Source organism: Schistocerca cancellata, chromosome 8, assembly GCF_023864275.1.
Source record: "Schistocerca cancellata isolate TAMUIC-IGC-003103 chromosome 8, iqSchCanc2.1, whole genome shotgun sequence".
Taxonomy (NCBI): domain Eukaryota; kingdom Metazoa; phylum Arthropoda; class Insecta; order Orthoptera; family Acrididae; genus Schistocerca; species Schistocerca cancellata.
In genome coordinates this window covers 331,637,168-331,661,301 of record NC_064633.1, presented here as the reverse complement: position 1 = coordinate 331,661,301, position 24,134 = coordinate 331,637,168, and the positions used below count along the sequence as shown (strand labels likewise).

The 24,134-nt window shown below is 40.3% G+C and overlaps 1 protein-coding gene across 1 annotated transcript in view; it reads right to left on the bottom strand.

The window, feature by feature from the left end:
* LOC126094836 (nucleolar protein 6) overlaps nucleotides 1-24,134 on the bottom strand; it is a 140,467-nt gene that overhangs the window by 105,470 nt on the left and 10,863 nt on the right. Inside the window, exons 2-4 of the mRNA XM_049909433.1 lie at nucleotides 20,345-20,515; nucleotides 20,099-20,230; nucleotides 8,329-8,445 (exon numbers count right to left, since the gene is read on the bottom strand). Coding sequence (XP_049765390.1) covers nucleotides 8,329-8,445; nucleotides 20,099-20,230; nucleotides 20,345-20,515 — 420 coding nt within the window. The remainder of the gene's footprint in view (nucleotides 1-8,328; nucleotides 8,446-20,098; nucleotides 20,231-20,344; nucleotides 20,516-24,134) is intronic.

Below are 24,134 nucleotides of genomic sequence, written 5' to 3'. Positions count from 1 at the left end.
ATGCTGAATTTTTACCAGTGACATCTGCCCCCTCAGCTGAGTTGCAAGAACCACTAACTGCAGGACTTACTGGACTCAAGACTATTGGGAATTCATCCGTTCACTGGACAGATGAGATGAGCTCTGCTTTTAATGCAGCAAAGCCTAGCATATGCTGCACTCCTGGCATACCCTGCTGGCCTTCTTCTTGTGTAAGCTCTCCACTTCTCTAAGGAAATGGAGTAGTTATGTCTTGAGCTTCTGCCAGTATATGAAGCAACTAGGTGTTTCTGGCCATAGTTGGAGACCAGAGAATTCATGATATTTACTGATCACAAGCCACTTATCTAGGACTTCAGTCAGAACAATAAAAAGTGTTCACTACAGCAGTACAACCAACTGGAATTTATTGCTCAATTTAGCATTAATTTCCACCACATTTTCTATACTAAAAGATTGGTTTCCAATTGTCTGTCATGTGTAACAGTGTGACAAATTTTACTGATTTTGATCTGCTTGCAAATCCAAAAGAATCTGACGAGGAACTCCAAAAGCTACCACTCAATGTATCATCCAGCCTTCAATTACGACTTGTTAACATTCCTGATTCTGACGTCAATCTATAGTGTGACATTTCCACTGGAAGATCTCAACCGTTTATGCGACCCACTTTCCACAGACTGTTTTCGACAGCCTCCACAACCTATGCCACTCTGGTGTTAGAGAATCAGCTCGCTTGGTGTCAAAACATTTTATCTGTCCTGATTTGCAGAACCGTCAAGAGTAAGTTTGCACGTGCTTTCATTGTCAGCACGGTAAAATAGCCTATCATGTGAACGTGCCCCTGGAGAATTTCCAGACAAGTCCATGCCCTTCGAGCATGTGCACATTGCTGTTCCCTTCCTCCTAATACCCAATGTCCTCTATTTACTGCCACTGATCATTTTACCCACTGGCTGAAGGCTATAGCAGTCGACAGAATATTGTGAAGACACTAGCCTTTGCCTTCACTTCAAATTGGGTTTCTCACTTTGGCTGTCTGCCATAGATTACTATTGACTGTGACCAGCAATTCCAGTCAGAGTTATTTAACCAACTCAGGAAATTCTGTGGCACTCTATATTACCAGACAACCAGTTACCACCTGGTGAGCAATGGTATGAGTGAATGATGGCACCGATCTCTAAAGGTTGCATTAATGAGCAACATTACCAGCTAGACAACTGTATTACCTACGGCCTTACTTGGCCTTCGCACTATCTACAGATCGGACATAGACTCATTGTCAGTGGAGCTCACATGTGGCAAAACACTTCAGCTGCCAAGCAAACTCATCAATATGAGCTCTTCACAACTAATGGACTAAGATTCATAAGATATCATGTTGCATGAGGAACCACTCTGCATCCATTTGCCCACACCAAGCCTCCAAACACAAACAGCACCTACCTTCGTGCATTGTAACCTGTAAAAATGCAGGCATGATATTTTGCACACAGTCAGTGTCAAACCATCTCTACAAACTAAGGAAAGCCCACTTCGGGTGATCAAAAGAAGAGAATGAACACTGGACATGGTACTAAACGGTAACAATACTACTGTCTCAATTAACAGGATAAAACCAGCATACTTATTTCCAAAAATGCTGCTTACACTTGTGTCTCAAAACCGGCCACAGCCTCAAACAAAAGCATAACTATCCAAAACACAGACTTATGCCCTGACTGAAGAAGAATGCACTCCGGATGTCGAGTTCATTTACCAACAAGAACTCTGAATGATCCTCTGCTTCTCCCTAGGGTGGCTGATGCAGCAAATGAGGCAGTCACCTACTGTACATCATAGCTGTCAAATAGTTTGTGCCCCAGCCACCAAAGGCATCAACAGTTGCTTGTTTCATGATGTTCCATGAGACTTAACAATGAGAACTTCTTTCCTTAATTATGAGACATCTCACCTTGTGTTAATTAATTTTTAAAACAAAAATTTGGAAGAAGAGTGATCTCTACATCACAAGAAGTTATCTGCACCAACTACATTGTGCCCAGAATTTTTTTGTGCCACATCAAGAAGAATTGCTTCCATGCTGTTCATTTCGCTGTTTGCAAAATCTGTTTCAAAGGAACAATGACTTCACTGCAGTTTACATGACTCAGTTACTTACTTCTCATCAATGTGTATCTTATAAATACATGTTGTGTCATTTAGATTATAATGAAAAGGATAGATTGCTACTCACCATATATACAGGAGATAGTCACAGACATGCACAAAGAACACAGTGGTATACATTTTAGCTTTCATCCAAAATGCCTTTTCCCAAAATCACTGTCTCCAGCTGCTGCTGCTGGACAGCAGGCTACGTCTGCTCCTGGTGGCAGCAGCAACCTGGAGTGGTTGATGGGGTAAGCAGGAGGCATGGGGAGTGGAGGGGACGGGATAGATAGTAGGAGTGGGGGAAGGTGAAGTGCTGCTTGTTGGGGCATGCAGACTCTCAGTAGGGAGGCACATGGAAGTGGAAGGGGGGAATAGTAAAGGCGACAAATAGAAATAAAGAAAAAGACTAGTGAGTTTGTTGTCAGAATAGAAGGTTGTGTAGAGTTGGACTGGGAGTAGGAAAGGGGACAGACAGATGGAGGACAGGGACTAGCAAAGGTTGAAGACAGGGGGGTTATGTGAACATAGGATATATCGCAGGGAGAGTTTCCACCTGCGCAACTCAGAAAAGCTGGTGTTGGTGCGAAGGATCCAGATGGCACAGGCTGTGAAGCAATCACGGAAGTAGAGCACACTGTGTCAGGCAGTATGCTCAGCAAATAGGTTATCTGGCTCTCTCTTGGCCACAGTTTGGCAGTGGCCATTCATGCAGACAGACAGCTAGCATTCCCATGTAAAAAGCACCACATTTGTTGCAGTTCAGTTTGTAGCCCTGCCTTCGATGGGATAGAAGAAGCCTTTGACTAGGCTGGAGGAGGTGGTCATGGGAGAATGTATGGGACAGGCCTTGCATCCAGGTCTATCACAGGGATACGTCCCATGTGCCAAGAGGTACGGGGCAGGGGTGGAGTAGGGACCGATAAGGATATTGCAATAGTTCAGTGGGTGGCACAGTACACTATGGGAGGGGTGGAGAGGATAGTGGTTAGGATAGTCTTAATTTCAGGATACGAGAAGAGTTAGTCAAAACCCTGGAAGAGAAAGTGATTCACTCCATAGCTGGGTGGTACTGAGTCACAAGAGGCGTGCTGTTTTCTGGCCAGATGGCAGGTATGTAGGTGGTTGGAGAGACAAGGCAAGGGAGAGCTGTTTCAACACACAGTTGGGAGGGTAATTTCGGTCCGATGGGCCTCAGTGAGACCTAGATATATTTGGAGAGGAACTGCTCATCACTCCAGATGCAACAGCCAACGGTGGCTAGCTTGTTGCAACTGATGAAGTGGAGGTATTGTTTCAACATGCCAATGTACATCAACTGTAGGGCATTGACATAGATGTAGAAGATAAGGGTTTAATGACCCAGTATACTGAAAACATTTATATTGAAACTGTTCATTAATACTTTCTATGTTTGACAAAACCATATGTATTTTATTTGTCTTCATTCAAAGTCTAGCCAGAAAGGCTCCAACTTAATGAACAGCCATATATCATAATGTTGAGTATGGTCATATTTATTAAGAGTTTTAGAGACCAACATCACATTTCCTGATACCGGAGCACAACACACTGGACAAAGAAATGACACTTTTGGACAGATATTTAATGCAATTTATCACTGAAACTGCATATTTTTGTAGTGGATACAAACAAATATGAAAACCACCAAATACACAGACACTGAAATCAACATGGCATCTGCTTGACTTGCTTCTGTCAGCCAACTACAGCACAGGACACATGACCAAGAATGTGGTTAGGTTGAGACCTAACAGCACAGTTTAAACAGCTGCAAGTAAAACAAATAGTAATCGAACAAAGAAAAATCGAGGATGGAATGTAACAATATTATGAAAAGGATAGTTGCTACTCACCATATAGCAGAGATGCTGAGTCGCAGATAGGCACAACAAAAAGACTGTCACAAAATAAGCTTTTGACCAACAAGGCCTTTATCAAAAATGGATGCCAGACATGCACACACACCCATGTAAATGCAACTCTCACACGCATGACCACAGTCTCTGGCAGCTGAAGCCACATTGTGAGCAGCATCAGTAGTATATGATGAGAGAGGCAACTGGGTGGGGGTAAGGAGGGGGTTGGGGCTAGGAGGGGGAGGTCTGGCAGGGTAGGGGTGGGGGACAGTGAAATGTTGCTAGGGAGCATGTTAGATGGAGGGTGGGGGAGAGGAATCCTTCCTAAACATCCAGAGCCCCTCACCTGGTTCAGATTCATTGATTACATTTCTACAATACATACGGCTGTTGGTAAATTATTGCATCAAGAAATTCTGATGAGGGCCTGTTAGCCCGAAAGCTTTGTTTGAGTCTTTTTGTTGTATCTATCTGTGACTCAGCAGCTCTGCTATATGGTGAGCAGCAATTATGCTTTTTATTCTATTGAGAAAAATAGTGGTAAGATGTAGGGAAAGACGGGTAAAGTGCAATACGTACAAGAGCCAAGAGGGAACAATAAGAGTGGAAAACCAAGAACGCAATGCTCAGATTAAAAAGGGTGCAAGACAGAGATGTAGTCTTTCGCCCCTACTGTTCAATCTATACATAGAATAAGCAATAACAGAAATAAAAGAAAGGTTCAAGAGTGTAATGAAAATTCAAGGTGAAAGGATATCAATGATAAGATTCGCTGATGACTTTGCTATCCTCACTGAAAGTGAACAATAAGTACAGGATTTTCCAAATGGAATGAAGTCTAATGTGTACAGGATATGGGCTGAGAGTTAATTGAAGAAAGATGAAAGTAACAAGAAGTAGCAAAAATGAGAACAACGAGAAACTTAACACCAGGATTGGTGACCAGGAAGTAGATGGAGTTAAGGAATTCTGCTACTTGGCAACAAAATAACCCATGACAGACACAGCAACGAGGTTATAAAAACCTGACTAACAGTAGCAAAATGGGAATTTCTGGCCACAATAAGTCTACTAATATCAAACACAGGCCTTAATTTGAGGAAGAAATTTTTGAGAATGTATGTTTGGGGTACAGCATTGTATGTTAGTGAACAATTAGTGAACACAGACGGTGGGAAAACCGGAAAAAAAAGAAACAAAGAATTTGAGACACGCTACAGAAGAATGTTGCAAATTAGGTATACTGATAAGGTCAGGAATGAGGAGGTTCTTCGGAGAATCAGCGAGGGAAAGAATATGTGGAAAAGACTGACAAGAAGAAGGGACAGTATGGTAGGAAATCTGTTAAGACATCAGGGAATAACTTACATGGTACTAAAGGTAGCCACAGATGATAAAACTGTAGAGGAAGGTAGAGACTGGAATATATCGAACATATAATTGAGGATGTAGGCCACAAGTGCTACTCTGAGATGAAGTGGTTGACACGGAAGATGAATTTGTGGCGGGTCACACCAAACCAGGAAACATTTTCCTTAAATGTAGAAAAAATAAGCAAAATTGTGGTCAAATGGGTAAAATTCCTCATTAAAATATGATCCACTCGATCCAGTTCTGACAGAATTTCTCTCTAGAACAGTCCAACACATCCAACTATTTTATAAAAATTGTGCTAAAACACTAATTAAATGACAACACAAAAGAAAAATTCTCTTACGACCAGAGATGCTACTTTAGAGCTCTTCAAAATAGTGTTGAGAAGTCAGCAACAAAGCGTGTTTATAGCTTGGACTTGTTTTATTCCGTAGAAAGTAAAAATGAGAGAGAGACAGAGAGAGAGATCTTTATCTTCCAGCATACCCACATTTTGAGCATTAAAATATATTACAAGTCATAACTGTTAGTGGAATTGTGAAATTAGATCAGAGAGACTGTTTCTACTCACAATTTAATTGGATACTAATTAATGTTTTACAGCGATTGCTTCAGTAAGTTTTGTGTGGACTTAGATGACCACTCAAGCTTTAGCCCATCTTCACTAAGTTCATGCCATAGGAGTGGGTCAATGTCCAAGCACAGGGATGTCAGCTGATATACACACATCAAAAAAAGTTTTGCATCACCTCGGTTCCGAGTGTTCCAGAACCTGAACAGAAAATTGGAATGGAGATCAACATAAACACCATTTCCACCCTTTTCATTGCTCATGAAAACCACACATTGCATGTTGTACCACCATACACAGAGACCTTCAGAGGTGGTGGTCCAGATAGCTGTAATAACCAGTACCTCTAATACCCAGTAGAGTACCATGTCCTCTTGTATTGATGCATGCCTGTATTCGTCAAGGAATACTATCCACAAGTTCATCAAGGCACTACTGTTGGTCCAGATTGTCCCACTCCTCAACGGCAATTCCGCGTAGATCCCTCAGAGTGGTTGGTGGGTCATGTCATCCATAAACAGCCCTTTTCAATCTATCTCAGGCAGGTTCTATAGGGTTCATGTCTGGAGAACATATTGGCCATTCTAGTTGAGCGATGTCGTTATCCTGAAGGAAGTAATTAACAAGATGTGCACAATGAGGGCGCGAATTGTCAGCCATGAAGACGAATGTGTCACCAATATGCTGCCGATATGGTTGCACTATAGGTTGGAGGATGGCGTACAGCAGTTACGGCGCCTTTCATGATCACCAGCAGCGTATGTCGGCCCCACGTAATGTGACCCCACAACATCAGGGAACCTCCACCTTGCTGCACTCACTGGACAGTGTGCCTAAGGCATTCAGCCTGACCAGGTTGCCTCCAAACACATCTCCGACGACTGTCTGGTTGAAGGCATATGCGACACTCATCAGTGAAGAGAACATGATGCCAATACTGAGCAGTCCATTTGGCACGTTGTTGGACCCATCTGTACTATGCTGCAGGATGTAGTGGTTGCGAAGGTAGACCTTGCTATGGACGTTAGGAGTGAAGTTGTGCATCATGCAGTCTATTGCACACAGTTTGAGTCATAAAACGAAGACCTCTGGCTGCACTAAAAGCATTATTCAATGTGGTGGCATTGCTATCAGGGTTTCTCCATGCCATGATCAGTAGGTAGCCATCATCCACTGCAGTAGTAGCCCTTGGGCAGCCTGAGCAAGGCATGTCATCGACAGGTGCTGTCTCTCTGTATCTCCTCCATATCCAAACAACATCGCTTTGGTTCACTCGAGACACCTGGACACTTCCCTTGTTGAGAGCCCTTCCTAGCACAAAGTGACAATGCAGACATGATCAAACTGCAGTACTGACTGTCTAGGCATGGGTGAACAACAGACAACATGAGCCGTGTACCTCCTTCCTGGTGGAATGACTGGAACTGATCGGCTGTTGGATCCCCTCCGTCTAATAGGCACTGCTCATGCATGGTTGTTTACATCTTTGGGAGGGTTTAGTGACAGCTCTGCGCAGTCAAAGGGACTGTGTCTGTGATAATATATCCACTGTCAATGTCTATCTTCAGGTGTTCTGGGAACCGGGGTGATGTAAAACTTTTTTTGATGTGTGTAGAATCAGTATCTTTCCAGTGATAACACTTCCAAACCCTTCACACGTGTTCTGAAACTATTCACAGCAGCATGGAAATATTTCATTATGAGGTCTCCCACTTTCCACCAATGACTACTTTGGGATAAAAATCAATCTATCTGGCTAACCGGCATGTTAAACAAAGGTAACTACATCATGTTCAGAGTTAAGTTGACAGGCTTCTTCACCCATTAGCAGCTTACATAAAATAAAATTCTTGTTAGTTGTAGGCCACATTATGTTATAAAATGATGTAGTAGCTGATACAATGGTACACAACTATACAACCCAGTAGAATATTATGGCACAAATCCAGAGTTTAGAGGAGTTAAGGGCTTCCAGTGCTAACAAGCCTCCTGCTCAGTAAGCCCAGATTCACCAAATCTGTACATAGTCAATATGTATTGGTTGAGTTTTCTGATTTGTTCACGAATTGGCAAGGGACCCTTGTAGCTCACAGCATGCTACAGTTTAAGCGAGCACCACACCTCACTTCATCTCTGGTACTTTTCCAAACTCCAATAACAAACTCAGGAAATAAATATCAAAAACTTTAATTAACAATTTTATCTTGAAAATACTATGAAAAATTATTGTTATTTAAGCATGCATGCACAGTCATGAATAATTCTATAAATGTATCAAGAAAAATGTGATGTTTTGGTACACATACGACCATTACAAAATGCAAAAGAAGGCAAAAACATGAAATAAAACAAAATTATGATTTTACTTACATCATACTTTTCTGATTCTTCAATCTGTTCCAAACTACATTTCAAATTCTCAAACCAATTACTTAATAATTTCACGTATTTTGATTTCACTTTAACTTCCTTTAGCATTTCTTCTATCTGAAATACAATAAATTTCATTAACACTCTTTCTCTTCTGCTGCACTGTTTATATCATTTCCCAAATGGAATATTTAACTGTACTCTTACTACAAACAAAAACACAAAAAATTAGGTTCGATGGGAATAAATATTCTGTATTTATAACTGGAGGTACGGTATGAAAAATGATTTGCTTCATCAAGTGGTTTTTACGATTTCTTCAGCTGATGATGTCCCACAATGAGCACCTACATGTAACTTGATAACATGAACTGAGGATTTATTCTACTACTAACACAATAATTTTTGCAATAACAAGTGGCAGTACGAGAACATAGACAGAGAAACTGCAGCTGGAAATTTATCAACAATTTTCTTATCATTTTGTTGCTTATTTGTTACACATCTTCGTTTTCTTTTAGCAAGTAATATGTCATTGTGAATTATTTTAACTGTACATTTGACAATTTGCTATTTGGTTTTAACCTCATCAATATTCATTTGATGTCTACTATTGGTGAAACAAACAAAATTAACAAGGAACTTCTTGAATGGGAGGTCACAAAAGGACAATGACATTTACAACATTCGATGCCCCATGTATTGTCTACCATACAACCACAATACTGGCTGCTAATGGTAACGGGGTGTGACTGGAGATATCCCATGGTGAGCACAGCATGACGCTACAGAACACAGTTGATAAGTAACTCACAACAGTGCTACAGAGATACTAGTATTGATACAAAGCAGAGCAAAGGCAAAGATAAACAAAGCAAACTTTGCATTATACCTACAACAACAGTTGCCTAAGTTGACATTCCATCAAAAAGGAAACTAAGAAATTTTGAAGAGTGACAAAGAAGTGGTAGATAAAAGATTAGCTTTTCTGCAAGATGAGCCAGCGGAAAGTGTGATCTCATATACAGGGTGGTCCATTGATAGTGAGCGGGCCAAATATCTCACGAAATAAGCATCAAATGAAAAAACTACAAAGAACTAAACTTGTCTAGCTTGAAGGGGGAAACCAGATGGCACTATGGATGGCCCGCTAGATGGCACTGCCATAGGTCAAACAGATATCAACTGCATCTTACTAAATAGGGAACCCCATTTTTATTACATATTCGTGTAGTACGTAAAGAAATATGAATGTTTTAGTTGGACCACTTTTTTCGCTTTGTGATAGATGGCGCTTTAATAGTCACAAACATATAAGTATGTGATATCATGCAACATTCCGCCAGTGCGGACGGTATTTGCTTCGTGATACATTACCCATGTTAAAATGGACCATTTACCAATTGCGAAAAAGGTCGATATCATGTTGATGTATGGCTATTGTGATCAAAATACCCAACGGGCGTGTGCTATGTATGCTGCTCGGTATCCTGGATGACATCATCCAAGAGTCTGCACCGTTCGCCGGATAGTTATGTTATTTAAGGAAACAGGAAGTGTTCAGCCACATGTGAAACGTCAACCACGACCTGCAACAAATGATGATGCCCAAGTAGGTGTTTTAGCTGTTGTTGCAGCTAATCTGCACATCAGTAGCAGACATATTGTGCGATTTCTATGCACCAGGAATTGCATGGCAATGACTTTGAACGTCGTGTACAGTTCTGCCACTGGGCACAAGAGAAATTACGGGACAATAACAGATTTTTTGCACGCATTCTATTTAACGACAGAACGTCATTCACCGACAGCGGTAACGTAAACCAGCATAATATGCACTATTGGGCAACAGAAAATCCACGATGGCTGCAAGAAGTGGAACATCAGCGACCTTGGTGGGTTAATGTACAGTGCGGCATTATGGCAGGTCCCCATTTTATCAATGGCATCTAAATGGCGCAATGTATTCTGATTTCCTACATAATGTTCTACCGATGTTACTACAAGATGTTTCACTGCATGACAATGCATGGCAATGTAATTCCAACGTGACGGATGTCCGGCACATAGCTCGCGTGCAGTTGAAGCGGTATTGAATAGCATTTTCATGACAGGTGGATTGGTTGTCAAAGCACCATACCATGGCCCGCACGTTCACCAGATCTGACGTCCCTGGATTTCTTTCTGTGGGGAAAGTTGAAGGATATTTGCTATCGTGATCCACTGACAACGCCTGACAACATGCGTCAGCGCATTGTCAATGCATGTGCGAACATTATGGAAGGTGAACTACTCGCTGTTGAGAGGAATGTCGTTACACGTATTGCCAAATGCATTGAGATTGATGGACATCATTTTGAGCATTTATTGCATTAATGTGGTATTTACAGGTAATCACGCTGTAACAGCATGCGTTCTCAGAAATGATAAGTTCACAAAGGTACATGTATCACACTGGAACAACCGAAATAAAATGTTCAAATGTACCTATGTTCTGTATTTTCATTTAAAAAACCTACCTGTTACCAACTGTTCGTCTAAAATTATGAACCATATGTTTGTGACTATTACAGCGCCATCTACCACAAAGCAAAAAAAGTGGCCAGCTAAAACATTCATATTTCTTTACGTACTACATGAATATGTAATAAAAAATGGGGGTTTCTATTTCAAAAAACACAGTTGATATCCGTTTGACCTATGGCAGCGCCATCTAGCGGGCCAAACACAGCCTCATCTGGTTTCCACCTTCAAGCTAGACAAGTTTCGTTTTTTGTAGTTTTTTCATTTGGCGCTTATTTCATGAGATATTTGGCCTGGTCACAATCAATGGACCACCCTGTATACTCAACTGTGCTTGCAACGTACGAGGGGGGCAGGAGGGGGGGGGGGGGGGGGGTTGAAAAGTTTCTAGCCTACCCAATAAAGAATGACCGAAATTTCGTAATTCCAATTTATTTTTCAATAAAACACCCATGTACACTAATATACTTGCAGGCACAGTCAGATAACTTCTGCAAACCATTCAAATAGAAGTTGATTTCAAGTCCAACCAAGCGTTCACAGCATCAATCACTGCATCATCATTGGAAAATGGTCCTCCTGTGAGGTCTTTTTCAGGTTTGGGAAATGAAAAAAATCTTGATGGAGCCAAATCTGGAGAATATGGTGGATGACATAACAATTCAAACCTGCAGTCACACAGGTTTTCCAGAGTTGCAAGGGCTTTGTGTGCCGGTGTGTTGTTGATGCAAAGTAATTCCGTGCACCAATTTTCCGCACCTTTTTTTTTCTTTTTCTCTCCTTTCAAATGGTGCAGGAGGGTGGAATACTGTGATGCATTGACACTTACACCCTTTTGCAAGTAATCCATCATAATTACCCCTTCTGCATCCCAGATGAGCGATGCCACCACTTTACCGCCTGATTTTTGCATCCAGAATTTTTTTGGGGTACAGGATGAAGGATGTTTCCATTGTTGTGACTGTTTTTCTGTCTCAGGATCAAAGTGGTGAACCCACGTTTTGTCCATTGTCACATACCTTGCAAGAAAGTCATCTTCATCCCTTTCAAATTGGCAGACGACTTATTCACAACACTGCACACGCTCACATCTCTGATCTGCATTCAAGTCTTTCAGGACCCACAGAGATGAAACTTACCACATTCCAAAAATATCCACAACAATATCATGAGCACACTCATGGGAGATTCCAAATGTGGTTTCAATGTGCTGCAACATTGTTCAATGATCCTGCAAAATCATATCGTGAATTGCAGTCACTGTTTCATCAGTGGCAACAGTGACAGGCCTTCCACTCCTTGGCGCATCTTCCATGCTCGTTCCTACATGTTTGAAGCCAGACAGCCAGTTTTTCACAGTTGCATAAGACAGAGCACTGTCCTCAAGTGTATCCCGCAAATTACTTAGGCATCATTCCCTTCAAATGAAGATATTCAATCACAACACAGTTCTTGGTTCTCTTGATATTCACCATTTTGCTTATGCTATGGTATACAACGCATCCTAGCAGTGACTAATGAAGCTGGAGCCATGAAATTTGACTTGCATACCCACAAAGGGTCACCATAAAAGTAGGTGGTGGTGTTCATATGAGACATTACGCTAACTATCTTGGGCTAGAAGCTTTTCGACAGCCTCCCATATATGAGGAGTACAATGATGACTATATGTGCTTAACAAGTGAAAGTGATACTGAAACAGGTGTCAACCCATGTAGTCCATCATCCTTGTCGGACAGAGAACCACAAATCCTGTCTCCAGTGAAATGCAGTAAAAGACAATCATTGTCCAAGGAGCGGATACTAAACATAATTAAGTACACGGAAGATCATTCAAAACACATTAAAAAAAACAATTATGAACAGATTTCGAATAAGTACACAGCAATATGACAGTGTAGAGCATAACAAAAACTGTGAATATTCAAGGGAGAAAAAAGCACACTTGCTACAAAAACTGGTGTTTTCCTGTTTCAAGGATGCTCAATACAATTTACAGGATGTGCATGACGGTGACCTACTAAGTTATGCACATCAAACAACATGAAACATAGATTATAGGGATTTCCAGGGAAGCAGTGGATGGTTGCATAACTTCAAACACTGCTACAGAATCGGTAGTCATAAGATAAGGAAATTTAAAAAAAGAGTCAACTTGATGATGCACAGCAAACTACAATATCGGTCCAAAAATCTGTAAAATTGATAAGCAAACTAATTGCATCATTCAATAAGGAATTTGTTTTCCACTCGAACCAATCAGGATCTGAAGGGGAAGTGCATATGAAAGGAATCCTGGAAATTAGAAGTACTACGAGAGTTGTATCAAGATCAACTAACATCAATGCCTTAGCACATTCGTATACAATTATGTCAACTGTTACTCTGGATGGCAAATAGCTGGAAAGTTTTTTATTGTACTGTGAGGAGTTGGAGATGCTGTGCCCCCTATGATCTTTCACATGTGCACGATTTTTCAAGGGCAGTATGGAACATTTACGTCACAGCGAGCAAAAGAGGGAAAATAAGCATAACAGAACTACAATTATGGTATGGGCACTGCTTTTGGCCAACAGCTGGTCAAAATAACTTGCTTTATCTTGATTCCTGGTCTGCATATAAATATCATACTCCTTTAGAGCAAACTATCCCAGGGTTGCCACAAGTATCCCCAAGCGAAATTCCGTAATATTTCCAGCCAAGTTTTAGCATTTTGCCCTGACAAATTCTGAAATCTCAAGGGTAATTAAAGACATCAGTTGACAAAAAAAAAGTAGGAATTCCTGTATTCCTCCCCTATGTGAGCAAAAATCATGACTACCAACATCACCATCTTCTGTAATTAACTGTTTTTAGATGGAGAAAGCAAGCCAAATAGCACATGTGTTTCATTAACACCACTGTTATTATTGTACTTCAATAAAAAGAAACACATTTGGAGACAAAAATTGCATTTCCTTGGAGTCGCAACACATATTTAAAATACCTTCACTGATTTCAGAAATAACCTCAGAAAAAAGAAGACCTCTTGAAAGAAGTGTATATGGCAGGGAAGAGTTGTATAAACCAACACTACAGTTGACCATCAATAAAATGTTTGTTCTACTGTTGTGGTCCACAGTCCAGACTGGTTTGATGTATATCTCCATGCTACTCTATCCTGTGCAAGCTTCTTCATCTCCGAGTAACTACTGCAACCAATATCCTTCTAAATCTGCTTATTGTATTCATCCCTTGGTCTCCCTCAATGATTTTTACCCTATACCTATACCCCCCCCCCCCCCCCCATGAGCCATGGACCTTGCCGTTAGTGGGGAGGCTTGCGTGCCTCAATGATACAGATAGCCGTACCGTAGGTGCAGCCACAATGGAGGGGTATCTGTTGAGAGGCCAGACAAATGTGTGGTCCCTGAAGAGGAGCAGCAGCCTTTTCAGTAGGTGCAGGGGCAACAGTCTGGATGATTGACTGATCTGGCCTTGTAACACTAACCGAAACAGCCTGTCTGTTGTGGTACTGCGAATGGCTGAAAGCAAGGGGAAACTACAGTCATCATTTTTCCCGAGGACATGCAGCTTTACTGTATGATTAAATGATGATGGCGTCCTCCTGGTTAAATATTTCGGAGGTAAAATAGTCCCCCATTCGGATCTCCGGGCAGGGACTACTCAGGAGGACGCCGTTATCAGGAGAAAGAAAACTGGCATTCTATGGATCGGAGCACGGAATGTCAGATCCCTTAATCGGGCAGGTAGGTTAGAAAATTTAAAAAAGTAAATGGATAGGTTAAAGTTAGATATAGTGGGAATTAGTGAAGTTCGGTGGCAGGAGGAACAAGACTTCTGGTCAGGTGAATACAGGGTTATAAATACAAAATCAAATAGGGGTAATGCAGAACTAGCTTTAATAATGAATAGGAAAATAGGAGTGCGGGTAAGCTACTACAAACAGCATAGTGAACGCATTATTGTGGCCAAGATACACACAAAGCCCACACCTACTACAGTAGTACAAGTTTATATGCCAACTAGCTCTGCAGATGATAAACAAATTGATGAAATGTATGATGAGATAAAAGAAATTATTCAGGTAGTGAAAAAGAGACAAAAATTTAATAGTCATGGGTGACTGGAATTCGACAGTAGGAAAAGGAAGAGAAGGAAACGTAGTAGGTGAATATGGATTGGGGATAACAAATGAAAGAGGAAGCCGCCTGGTAGAATTTTGCACAGAGCATAAATTAATCATAGCTAACACTTCGTTCAAGAGTCATGAAAGAAGGTTGTATACATGGGAGAACCCTGGAGATACTAGAAGGTTTCAGATAGATTATATAATGGTAAGACAGAGATTTAAGAACCAGGTTTTAAATTGTAAGACATTTCCAGGGGCAGATGTGGACTCTGACCACAATCTATTGGTTATGAACTGTAGATTAAAACTGAAGAAACTGCAAAAAGGTGCGAATTTAAGGAGATGGGACCTGGATAAACTGAAAAAACCAGAGGTTGTACAGAGTTTCAGGGAGAGCATAAGGGAACAATTGACAGGAATGGGGGAAAGAAATACAGTAGAAGAAGAATGGGTAGCTTTGAGGGATGAAGTAGTGAAGGCAGCAGAGGATCAAGAAGGTAAAAAGACGAGGGCTAGTAGAAATCCATGGGTAACAGAAGAGATACTGGATGTAATTGATGAAAGGAGAAAATACAAAAATGCAGTATATGAAGCAGGCAAAAAGTAATACAAATGTCTCAAAAATGAGGTTGACAGGAAGTGCAAAATGGCTAAGCAGGGATGGCAAAAGGACAAATGTAAGGATGTAGAGGCTTATCTCACGAGGGGTAGGATAGATACTGCCTACAGGAAAATTAAAGAGACCTTTGGGAAAAAGAGAACCACTTGCATGAATATCAAGAGCTCAGATGGAAACACAGTTCTAAGCAAAGAAGGGAAAGCAGAAAGGTGGAAGGAGTATGTAGAGGGTCTATACAAGGGTGTGTACTTGAGGGCAATATTATGGAAATGGAAGAGGACGTAGGTGAAGATGAAATGGGAGATAGGATACTGCGTGAAGAATTTGACAGAGCACTGAAAGAAAGTCGAAACAAAGCCCCGGGAGTAGACAACATTCCACTAGAACTACTGATAGCCTTGGGAGAGCCAGTCCTGAATATAATAATTCCAATCCCAAAGAAAGCAGGTGTTGACAGATGTGAAAATTACCGAACTATCAGTTTAATAAGTCACAGCTGCAAAATACTAACACGAATTATTTACAGACGAATGGAAAAACTGGTAGAAGCCGACCACAGGGAAGATCAGTTTGGATTCCGTAGAAATGTTGGAACACGTGAGGCAATACTGACCCTACAACTTATCTTAGAAGAAAGATTAAGGAAAAGCAAACCTACGTTTCTAGCATTTATAGACTTAGAGAAAGCTTTTGACAATGTTGACTGGAATACTCTCTTTCAAATTCTGAAGGTGGCAAGGGTAAAATACAGGGAGCGAAAGGCTATTTACAATTTGTACAGAAAGCAGATGGCAGTTATAAGAGTCGAGGGACATGAAAGGGAAGCAGTGGTTGGGAAGGGAGTGAGACAGGGTTGTAGTCTCTCCCCGATGCTATTCTATCTATATATTGAGCAAGCAGTAAAGGAAACAAAAGAAAGATTCGGAGTAGGTATTAAATTCCATAGAGAAGAAATAAAAACTTTGAGGTTCACCGATGACATTGTAATTCCGTCAGAGACAGCAAAGGCCTTGGAAGAGCAGTTGAACGGAATGGACAGTGTCTTGAAAGGAGGGTATAAGATGAACATCAACAAAAGCAAAACGAGAATAATGGAATGTAGTCGAATTAAGACGGGTGATGCGGAGGGAATTAGATTAGGAAATGAGACACTTAAAGTAGTAAAGGAGTTTTGCTATTTGGGGAGCAAAACAGCTGATGATGGTCAAAGTAGAGAGGATATAAAATGTAGGCTGGCAATGGCAAAGAAAGCGTTTCTGAAGAAGAGAAATTTGTTAACATCGAGTATTGATTTAAGTGTCAGGAAGTAATTTCTGAAAGTATTTGTATGGAGTGTAGCCATGTATGGAAGTGAAACATGGACGATAAATAGTTTAGACAAGAAGAGAATAGAAGCTTTCGAAATGTGGTGCTACAGAAGAATGCTGAAGATTAGATGGCTAGATCACATAACTAATGAAGACGTATTGAATTTTTTCCCCTGTTCTTCTCAATCATTATCTAATGATCTCTCTGAAACTCACTACAACCTCTGGTTCTTTCAGTTTATCCAGGTCCCATCTCCTTAAATTTCCACCTTTTTGCAGTTTCTTCAGTTTTATACTACAGTTCACAACCAATAAACTTTGGTCAGAGACAACATCTACCCCTGGAAATGTCATACAGTTCAAATCCTGGTTTCTAAATCTCTGTCTTACCATTATATAATCTTTCTGAAACCTTCCAGTGTCTCCAGGCCTTTGGTCAGAGACAACATCTACGCTGGAAATGTCATACAGTTCAAATCCTGGTTTCTAAATTTCTGTCTTACCATTATTTAATCTATCTGAAACCTTCCAGTGTCTCCAGGCCTCTTCCAAGTATACAACCTTCTTTCATGATTCTTAAACCAAGTGTTGGCTATGACTAAGATATGCTCTGTGCAAAATTCTACCAGGTGGCTTCCTCTTTCATTCCTTATCCCCATTCCATATTCACCTACTACTTTTCCTTTTCCTGCTATCGAATTCCAGTCCCCCACGACTATTAAATTTTTGTCTGCTTTCACTATCTGAATAATTTCTTTTGCCTATCACACGTTTCTTCAATCTCTTCATTATCTGAGGAGCTAGTTGGCACATAAACTTGTACTACTGTGGTAGGTATAGGCTTTGTGTCTATCTTAGCTACAATAATGCGTTCACTATGCTGTTCGTACTAGTTACCTGCGCTCCTATTTTTTTTTTAATTCATTATTAAACCTACTCCTGCATTACCCCTATTTGATTTTGTATTTATAACCCTGTATTTACCTGCCACCATTCTTCACTAATTCCCACTACATCCAACTTTAACCTACCCATTTCCTTTTTTAAAAATTTTTAATCTACCTGCCCAATTAAGGGACATGACATTCCATGCTCCGATCAGTAGAAAGCCAGTTTTCGTTCTACTGATAATGAATTCTCTTAAGTACTCCCCACCCAGAGATCTGAATGCGGGACTATTTTACCTCCGTAATCATTTAACCATACAGTACAGCTGCATGTCCCAGGGAAAAATTATGGCTGTAATTTCCCCTTGCTTTCAGCCATTCACAGTACCAGGACAGCACGGCCATTTCGGTTGATGTTGCAAGGTCAGATCAGTCCATCATCCAGACCATTGCCCCTGCAACTACTGAAAAGGCTCCTGACCCTCTGCCGGAACCACATGTTTTTCTGGACTCTCAACACATACCCCTCCATTGTGGTTGCACCTATGGTACAGCTACCTGTATCACTGATGCACGCAAGCCTTGCCACCAACGGCAAGGTCCATGGTTCTACTATGTTCATTATTGTCGGTTATTAGCCACTATGCTACATCTATTATTTTACATATAAATCACCAGTGACTGCCACAATTTTCTTATTCTTATCGTCCATACTTTCTAATATATAAATTATTTTCAAAGTGCTAAAATGTACTGTAAGAAATAGAATATCTATAAAATGCTGCATTGTACAATGTACTTGCAGTGAGACAGTTACTATTCCTGAAATCCATCACCCATATCCTATGGCCTGCTAAGGAGCACTGCAGTACTGGGTCCTCGGATGAACCACTAAAATCCACCACGTCATGCCACACACAAACCGACCAGGCCCGCAGGCAGATCGGTGAGACTAGATCTGATGGGCAGGGCTTGCACATTACTGGGAAATGAAGGGCATCACATCAGCAGGCCTGATCCATTAGAGAGATACCCACAGAAATGGCCCGCAGTTTTGGCCCTTCATGGAAGTCCACACCATGTTGATGAAATGAGACCATGCAACAAATAGCTTGTACAAATACTCTGAGAATCAATACTAATGAGGATAGGTAGCAACTCACCGTAAAGATGATCACTGAGCCGCAGACAGGCAAGTATAAAATACAATCACACTCTCACAATTAAATTTTCGATCATAGCCTTTGTCAGAAAATGAGAGCATACACACTCTCACACAGTCACTCATACAAATCACTGTCTCCGTCTGCTGCATCAACAATCTCTGAGGATCAGATTGAAACAAATCACTCCTCCAGCCTCCCTGCCTCTTGTTGGCAGCTGCTAGGCTAGTGGCAAGAAATGGTGGCAACACTGACTGCAAGCTGAGTGGAATGGTAGGAAAGGGAGAAGCAGCAGGAATGAGGGAGTAAGGAAGCAGAGCACGTATTCAGGTGTGCCCAGCCAACGACGACACAACTTAGTAAATGAACCATCTCATCTACTGTGACATAAGCAAGATTTTTCCAGTGTTTTTTTTCTTCAAATTTCCCAACTCGTTTGAAATTCCCTGATAGTCCCCGATTTCCAGAATTTGTGACAACCCTGTATCCCTATTGAAAAGTGTGTGAACCACCTGCAACACTCTGGACGAATTCAGCCTTTGGATGTTTGTTTCCCCCCATCTGCACCTACAAAACATATTATCGCATTTTCTGCAGCAACGCTTTAAAGGACAGCCAGTTACACAATAATTTCCACAACAGACTGTTCCACATTCAGCTGCATGACATCACATTCCATCAGTTCTCATCAGCCCATTACACCAACATGATTCTTTATACACTCTTCAAGAGTGGATACCTTGGTGACTGTCCTGCATGATTTTTAACTCCCAAGAAGTTCACCTTCGATCTTGATGGTGCAGAGCTTCGTGATCACTGTGGCATGCCATTTTTCATACAGTGCTCATGGTGCAAGTTAATGGTTTGTTTGGAACATTTCTTGAATGTCAACAATGTCTATTTTGTGAAGTGTAATACATACGTCCTATAAAAGCTCGATCTCTGCAACTCAGGGGCACTCATTTTCTGTTGCCTTCCTGATGCATGTGGTGAGTCATTAGCAGCTAATATTTCTCCAGTCAAAATTGTTAACACAACGCTTTCAAGTGAGCCTTACTCAAGATTGACTTGCGACTTGTAAAGAGCTTTTTTAAGGATTGTGATTTTGCATATCATACATGGGGAAAATGTTCACCTACCTGCAGCCGAAATATATTTGAATGAAACAAGTTCTGTGTTTCCCTAAGCCGATTCAACTCCTTCACAGTGGGTGGCTTCAGTAAATCATTTTGGGATGTCTTTCTCTTCTTTCTGCTTCTGTCAGGCGAACCCTAGAACATTAGTCAATGAGGCTTTAAACTGGACTATGAATTACCACTGAAGTACAGAAGTAACAAAACAAATAAGAGACAAAACAGATAATTAAACATATAGGGTTTTTATACCTCCAATTTCCTTTTTTCTGCTGTGACCACATTTCCAGCTTCTTGAGTTTCCGATTCACTGACCACCTCATTCTCAGAACCCTCAAGGTCAGATACAATTTCAGAAGCACCACTTTCAGATTCATAACTTATACTGACTTCATCATCGCCACCTTCTTCTACAGGAGCCATCTGATAACAAAAACAAACAATGTGATCTGTAACTATACCATTAAAAACAAACAAAATATAATTGGCATATAAGTAGCACACACAAAAATGTTCAAGAATGAAGAATGATGACAGTAACAATGTCCAAAGAAAAAAATTATCAACAACTATGTTTTACTTGGTCAGCACATGTAACCTTTTTGCCAATGATAGGTATCACAATAATATTAATAATAATAATAAGGCTCAGTCACTGAGTGCAAGTCTTTCAATTGGACACAACTTCAGCGAGTTGTGTCTTCCTAATCTAACATAGTTAACCAACGAGTGAAAGGGGACCTAAAGTTTGAAGTTAAATCCTAACCACATGGCCTTCCTGGTGAATCTTCACATCAACGAGAGATGAAGACCAGATCACAAGCAGACTAAAAATTTCTGTGGTCTGGCCAGGATTTGATTCTCCAACCTTTTGGTTTCCACCCATGTGCTTTACCACTAGATCACCAGGCCCAACAACGACAGTTTTCACAATAACAACAAAAAAGAAACATATGCTTGCTGGGGTAATATTTCTAGCTTTGTGATACAAAAGACTGGTTAATATTATGTAGAAACAAATTCCTATCATATGTAATCCAGTTTATTCCATGTGTTTACAGCAAAGTCAACATTTTTCATTAATTTAGAAATCGCGTCACTAATGAAACAGGAGAACTTCAAGCAAATGCCACCTTGACAAAATATGTTGAATAACCAACCCTTTTTGTGAATGTCATTAAGAGAATTTGAGAAGGTACAATGAAAATTTGACAGGAGAAACAACTGGAAACAATAAGAGTATGAAGGATATAAAACAAAAACTACTGCTGGAGAAACATCATATTTCATCAGTTAAGATGATATTTTTTAAATAAAACAGGTTGATACAACAAATAATTAATAATGAAAATAACCACGTTCAGAGAGAAATTTCAGATGAGGTGTACAAAGGTATGAAGAAAGGAGGGGCACCCGAAGATGATGGTGCCTCAATGTAAATGATTATAGCTAGAGAAAATGTGTGTTTACAGTCATATGCAAATTTAATAGATATTTGGGTGTTTTGCTTTTTATACAGAAATTATTACAGCAATTAATGCAATTCAAGCTGAGACATTAATGGTGATGCCATACTTCGAATTGTAAAAAGGTAGGCAGCGTAAATGGCAGCTGGCATTATAATCTAGCAGTAAGTGCAACACATGTCTACAAGGCAACAGTTTGTCACAAAATGAGTAGATTTTGGTTAAAGTTGGTATTTTACTAAACAGCTCTTACATGGACACCCTGACCAGACACCATCTATGGTTCACTTACTACATGAAGAACAGCTGCTAAGTGATCAACAACTTTGTAAGCGCAACATCAACAGTTGGAAGAGGAGAACCACTAGCACAGATTCATTCATTCACCCCCCCCCCCTCTCTCTCTCTCTCTCTCTCTCTCTCTCTGTGTGTGTGTGTGTGTGTGTGTGTGTGTGTGTGTGTGTGTGTGTGTGTCGAGAAGTGAGGACAAGTAGCCCATGTCATATGTTCCAAGAGTGGATTCTTGATGCACATACCAATTGTAGTCCACCACACCATAGTGTCACGGCTACTAAACTCCTCTTCTTCAGGCGACACAAGAAAACTGATGTAGAGGAAGAGTGGGAAGAAATGGAAAATGTAACAAAAAAGGGTCATTCAACTTATGGTTAAGAACTCCATGCAGTTGAAATAGAACTTCTAGCAGTGCAATATGGCCCAAATGATTATGTTAAGCAGGAGTTTTTGAGTGCTTTTTTTTTCTTTGACACCCTGTCACAGCTCTTCCCATACCTGAGAAAAGGTTATTGCTACAAGTTCTCAATCTAATATATTTCACTGCCAGCTAACCTTCAACATTTTGCAACATAAAAATTGGACACCCCCATTTCAAATGTACAGTGGAAGACTCTCACTGGGCAAAGGTATCAGCCTTCGGCACCATTCAACAGCATCTTCCAACACGTATTTTATCATCCGAATTAGGCTAAAGTCAGTAATTTGCAAAAATGATGATTCTGATTTATATGCAGATGAAGTTTCATTTCTCATGGTTTTGTTATGTACACTGACTGCACAGTACAGCTAAAAGAGGGAACATAATTATCAGAATAGTAAAATGTAAAAAGAAAATTAAATGCTTTCAACATCTTATTAAGGAGTGTCAAAAACAAAATGTGCATTAGCATCCCAACAAATGTTTGGCACATTAAATACAAATAACTTTTGATAGGTACAGAGTACAATAATTTACTCAGTAAAATTTTTTTTGTTTTTATACTTAAGAAGTTGAAATAAGTCTTGTATTCTCAGTTTCAAGTAACACATTCTTTCTTCCACAGATGATTCTAGCTCTATTGGAAGCTCGTTTGGTCAGCATCAGATCGTTAGGATTCATCTGATGAATTCCATCCTTTAAGCTGTACTGAGACAACCAGCAATGAGGACTGTTATTACCACATCATGGTAATAACAGCTGCAGAATGCATGCTCACAGTCAGCATTATGATATCCTAGGTAAAAATTGTAGTACAACAAGTACTTGTCTTTGTTAACTCACTTGAGCTTCATCAGTCACTTTCACAATGGTGTCTAAATGTAGCATAATCACAAACTGTTTAGAGACATTCAAAATTCCATTTCCTGGTTTGCAGTTGTCAACAAACTGAGAATATCAGATGAAGAATTTGAGGAAATAATAGGGGCTGAAAGGAGAATGTACAATGGACCCAGAGGTACAAAGCACTTGGGGTGATCCATGCTGACTGCTACTTGTCAGAAAGGGGTAAACACAAATATTTTATATCAGCTAATAAAGCCACAAAATCAAAATACACAGTTCTTTCAGAAACATAAGACCATGCAATGTTATGTGAGCCTCACTGCCCCTTTTTTAACTAATTTGTTCCTTATTTTATTCTTAGAAGCTCAGTAATGTATGTAAATACTGTAAATGTAAATGAGATTCAAAAAGTACTTGAAGTGAAGTGCAGCTGGACAGCAAGAGACTCTTTTAGTGTGCAATCCTTGCAATGATAGTAGTTGTGAATCTTTGAGCATGGGGAAAAAAGGGGGGAGAGGGAGGGAGGGAGGGAGGGAGGGAGGGAGGGAGGGAGGGAGAGAGAGAGAGAGAGAGAGAGAGAGAGAAGAAGAAGAAGAAGAATAAGAAGAATATTAATCTGTATCTTGTGGAAAGAGGACCTGTTGTAAGGCCGTTAGGTATTGTTACATGTAATGAGAATTGCTATTGCAGTGATAAAACTGAGTAAAGTACGTGTAAGAGTTGCCAAACATTTATGTATAAAAATTTTCTGGAAGTGAAGAATAGAAATATCTTGTTTTTGGAAAAGGTGGTGAACTTCATTGCCATCGCCGGCTATAAATCGACAGAATTGTAAGTGTACAAAGTTCACTAAAATACAGGAAAGGCAATGCATTCTCTATAGTTTTCATTCAATATGTAACAATCTCTCACAATTTCTTAGTTACAGTAATTGGATTATGATCTTGTACAATAGTATGGTGCTGAACTCCACTGGCCAATTTTGATGTAGCAGGACGTGTAGTTTGAAGGAAGT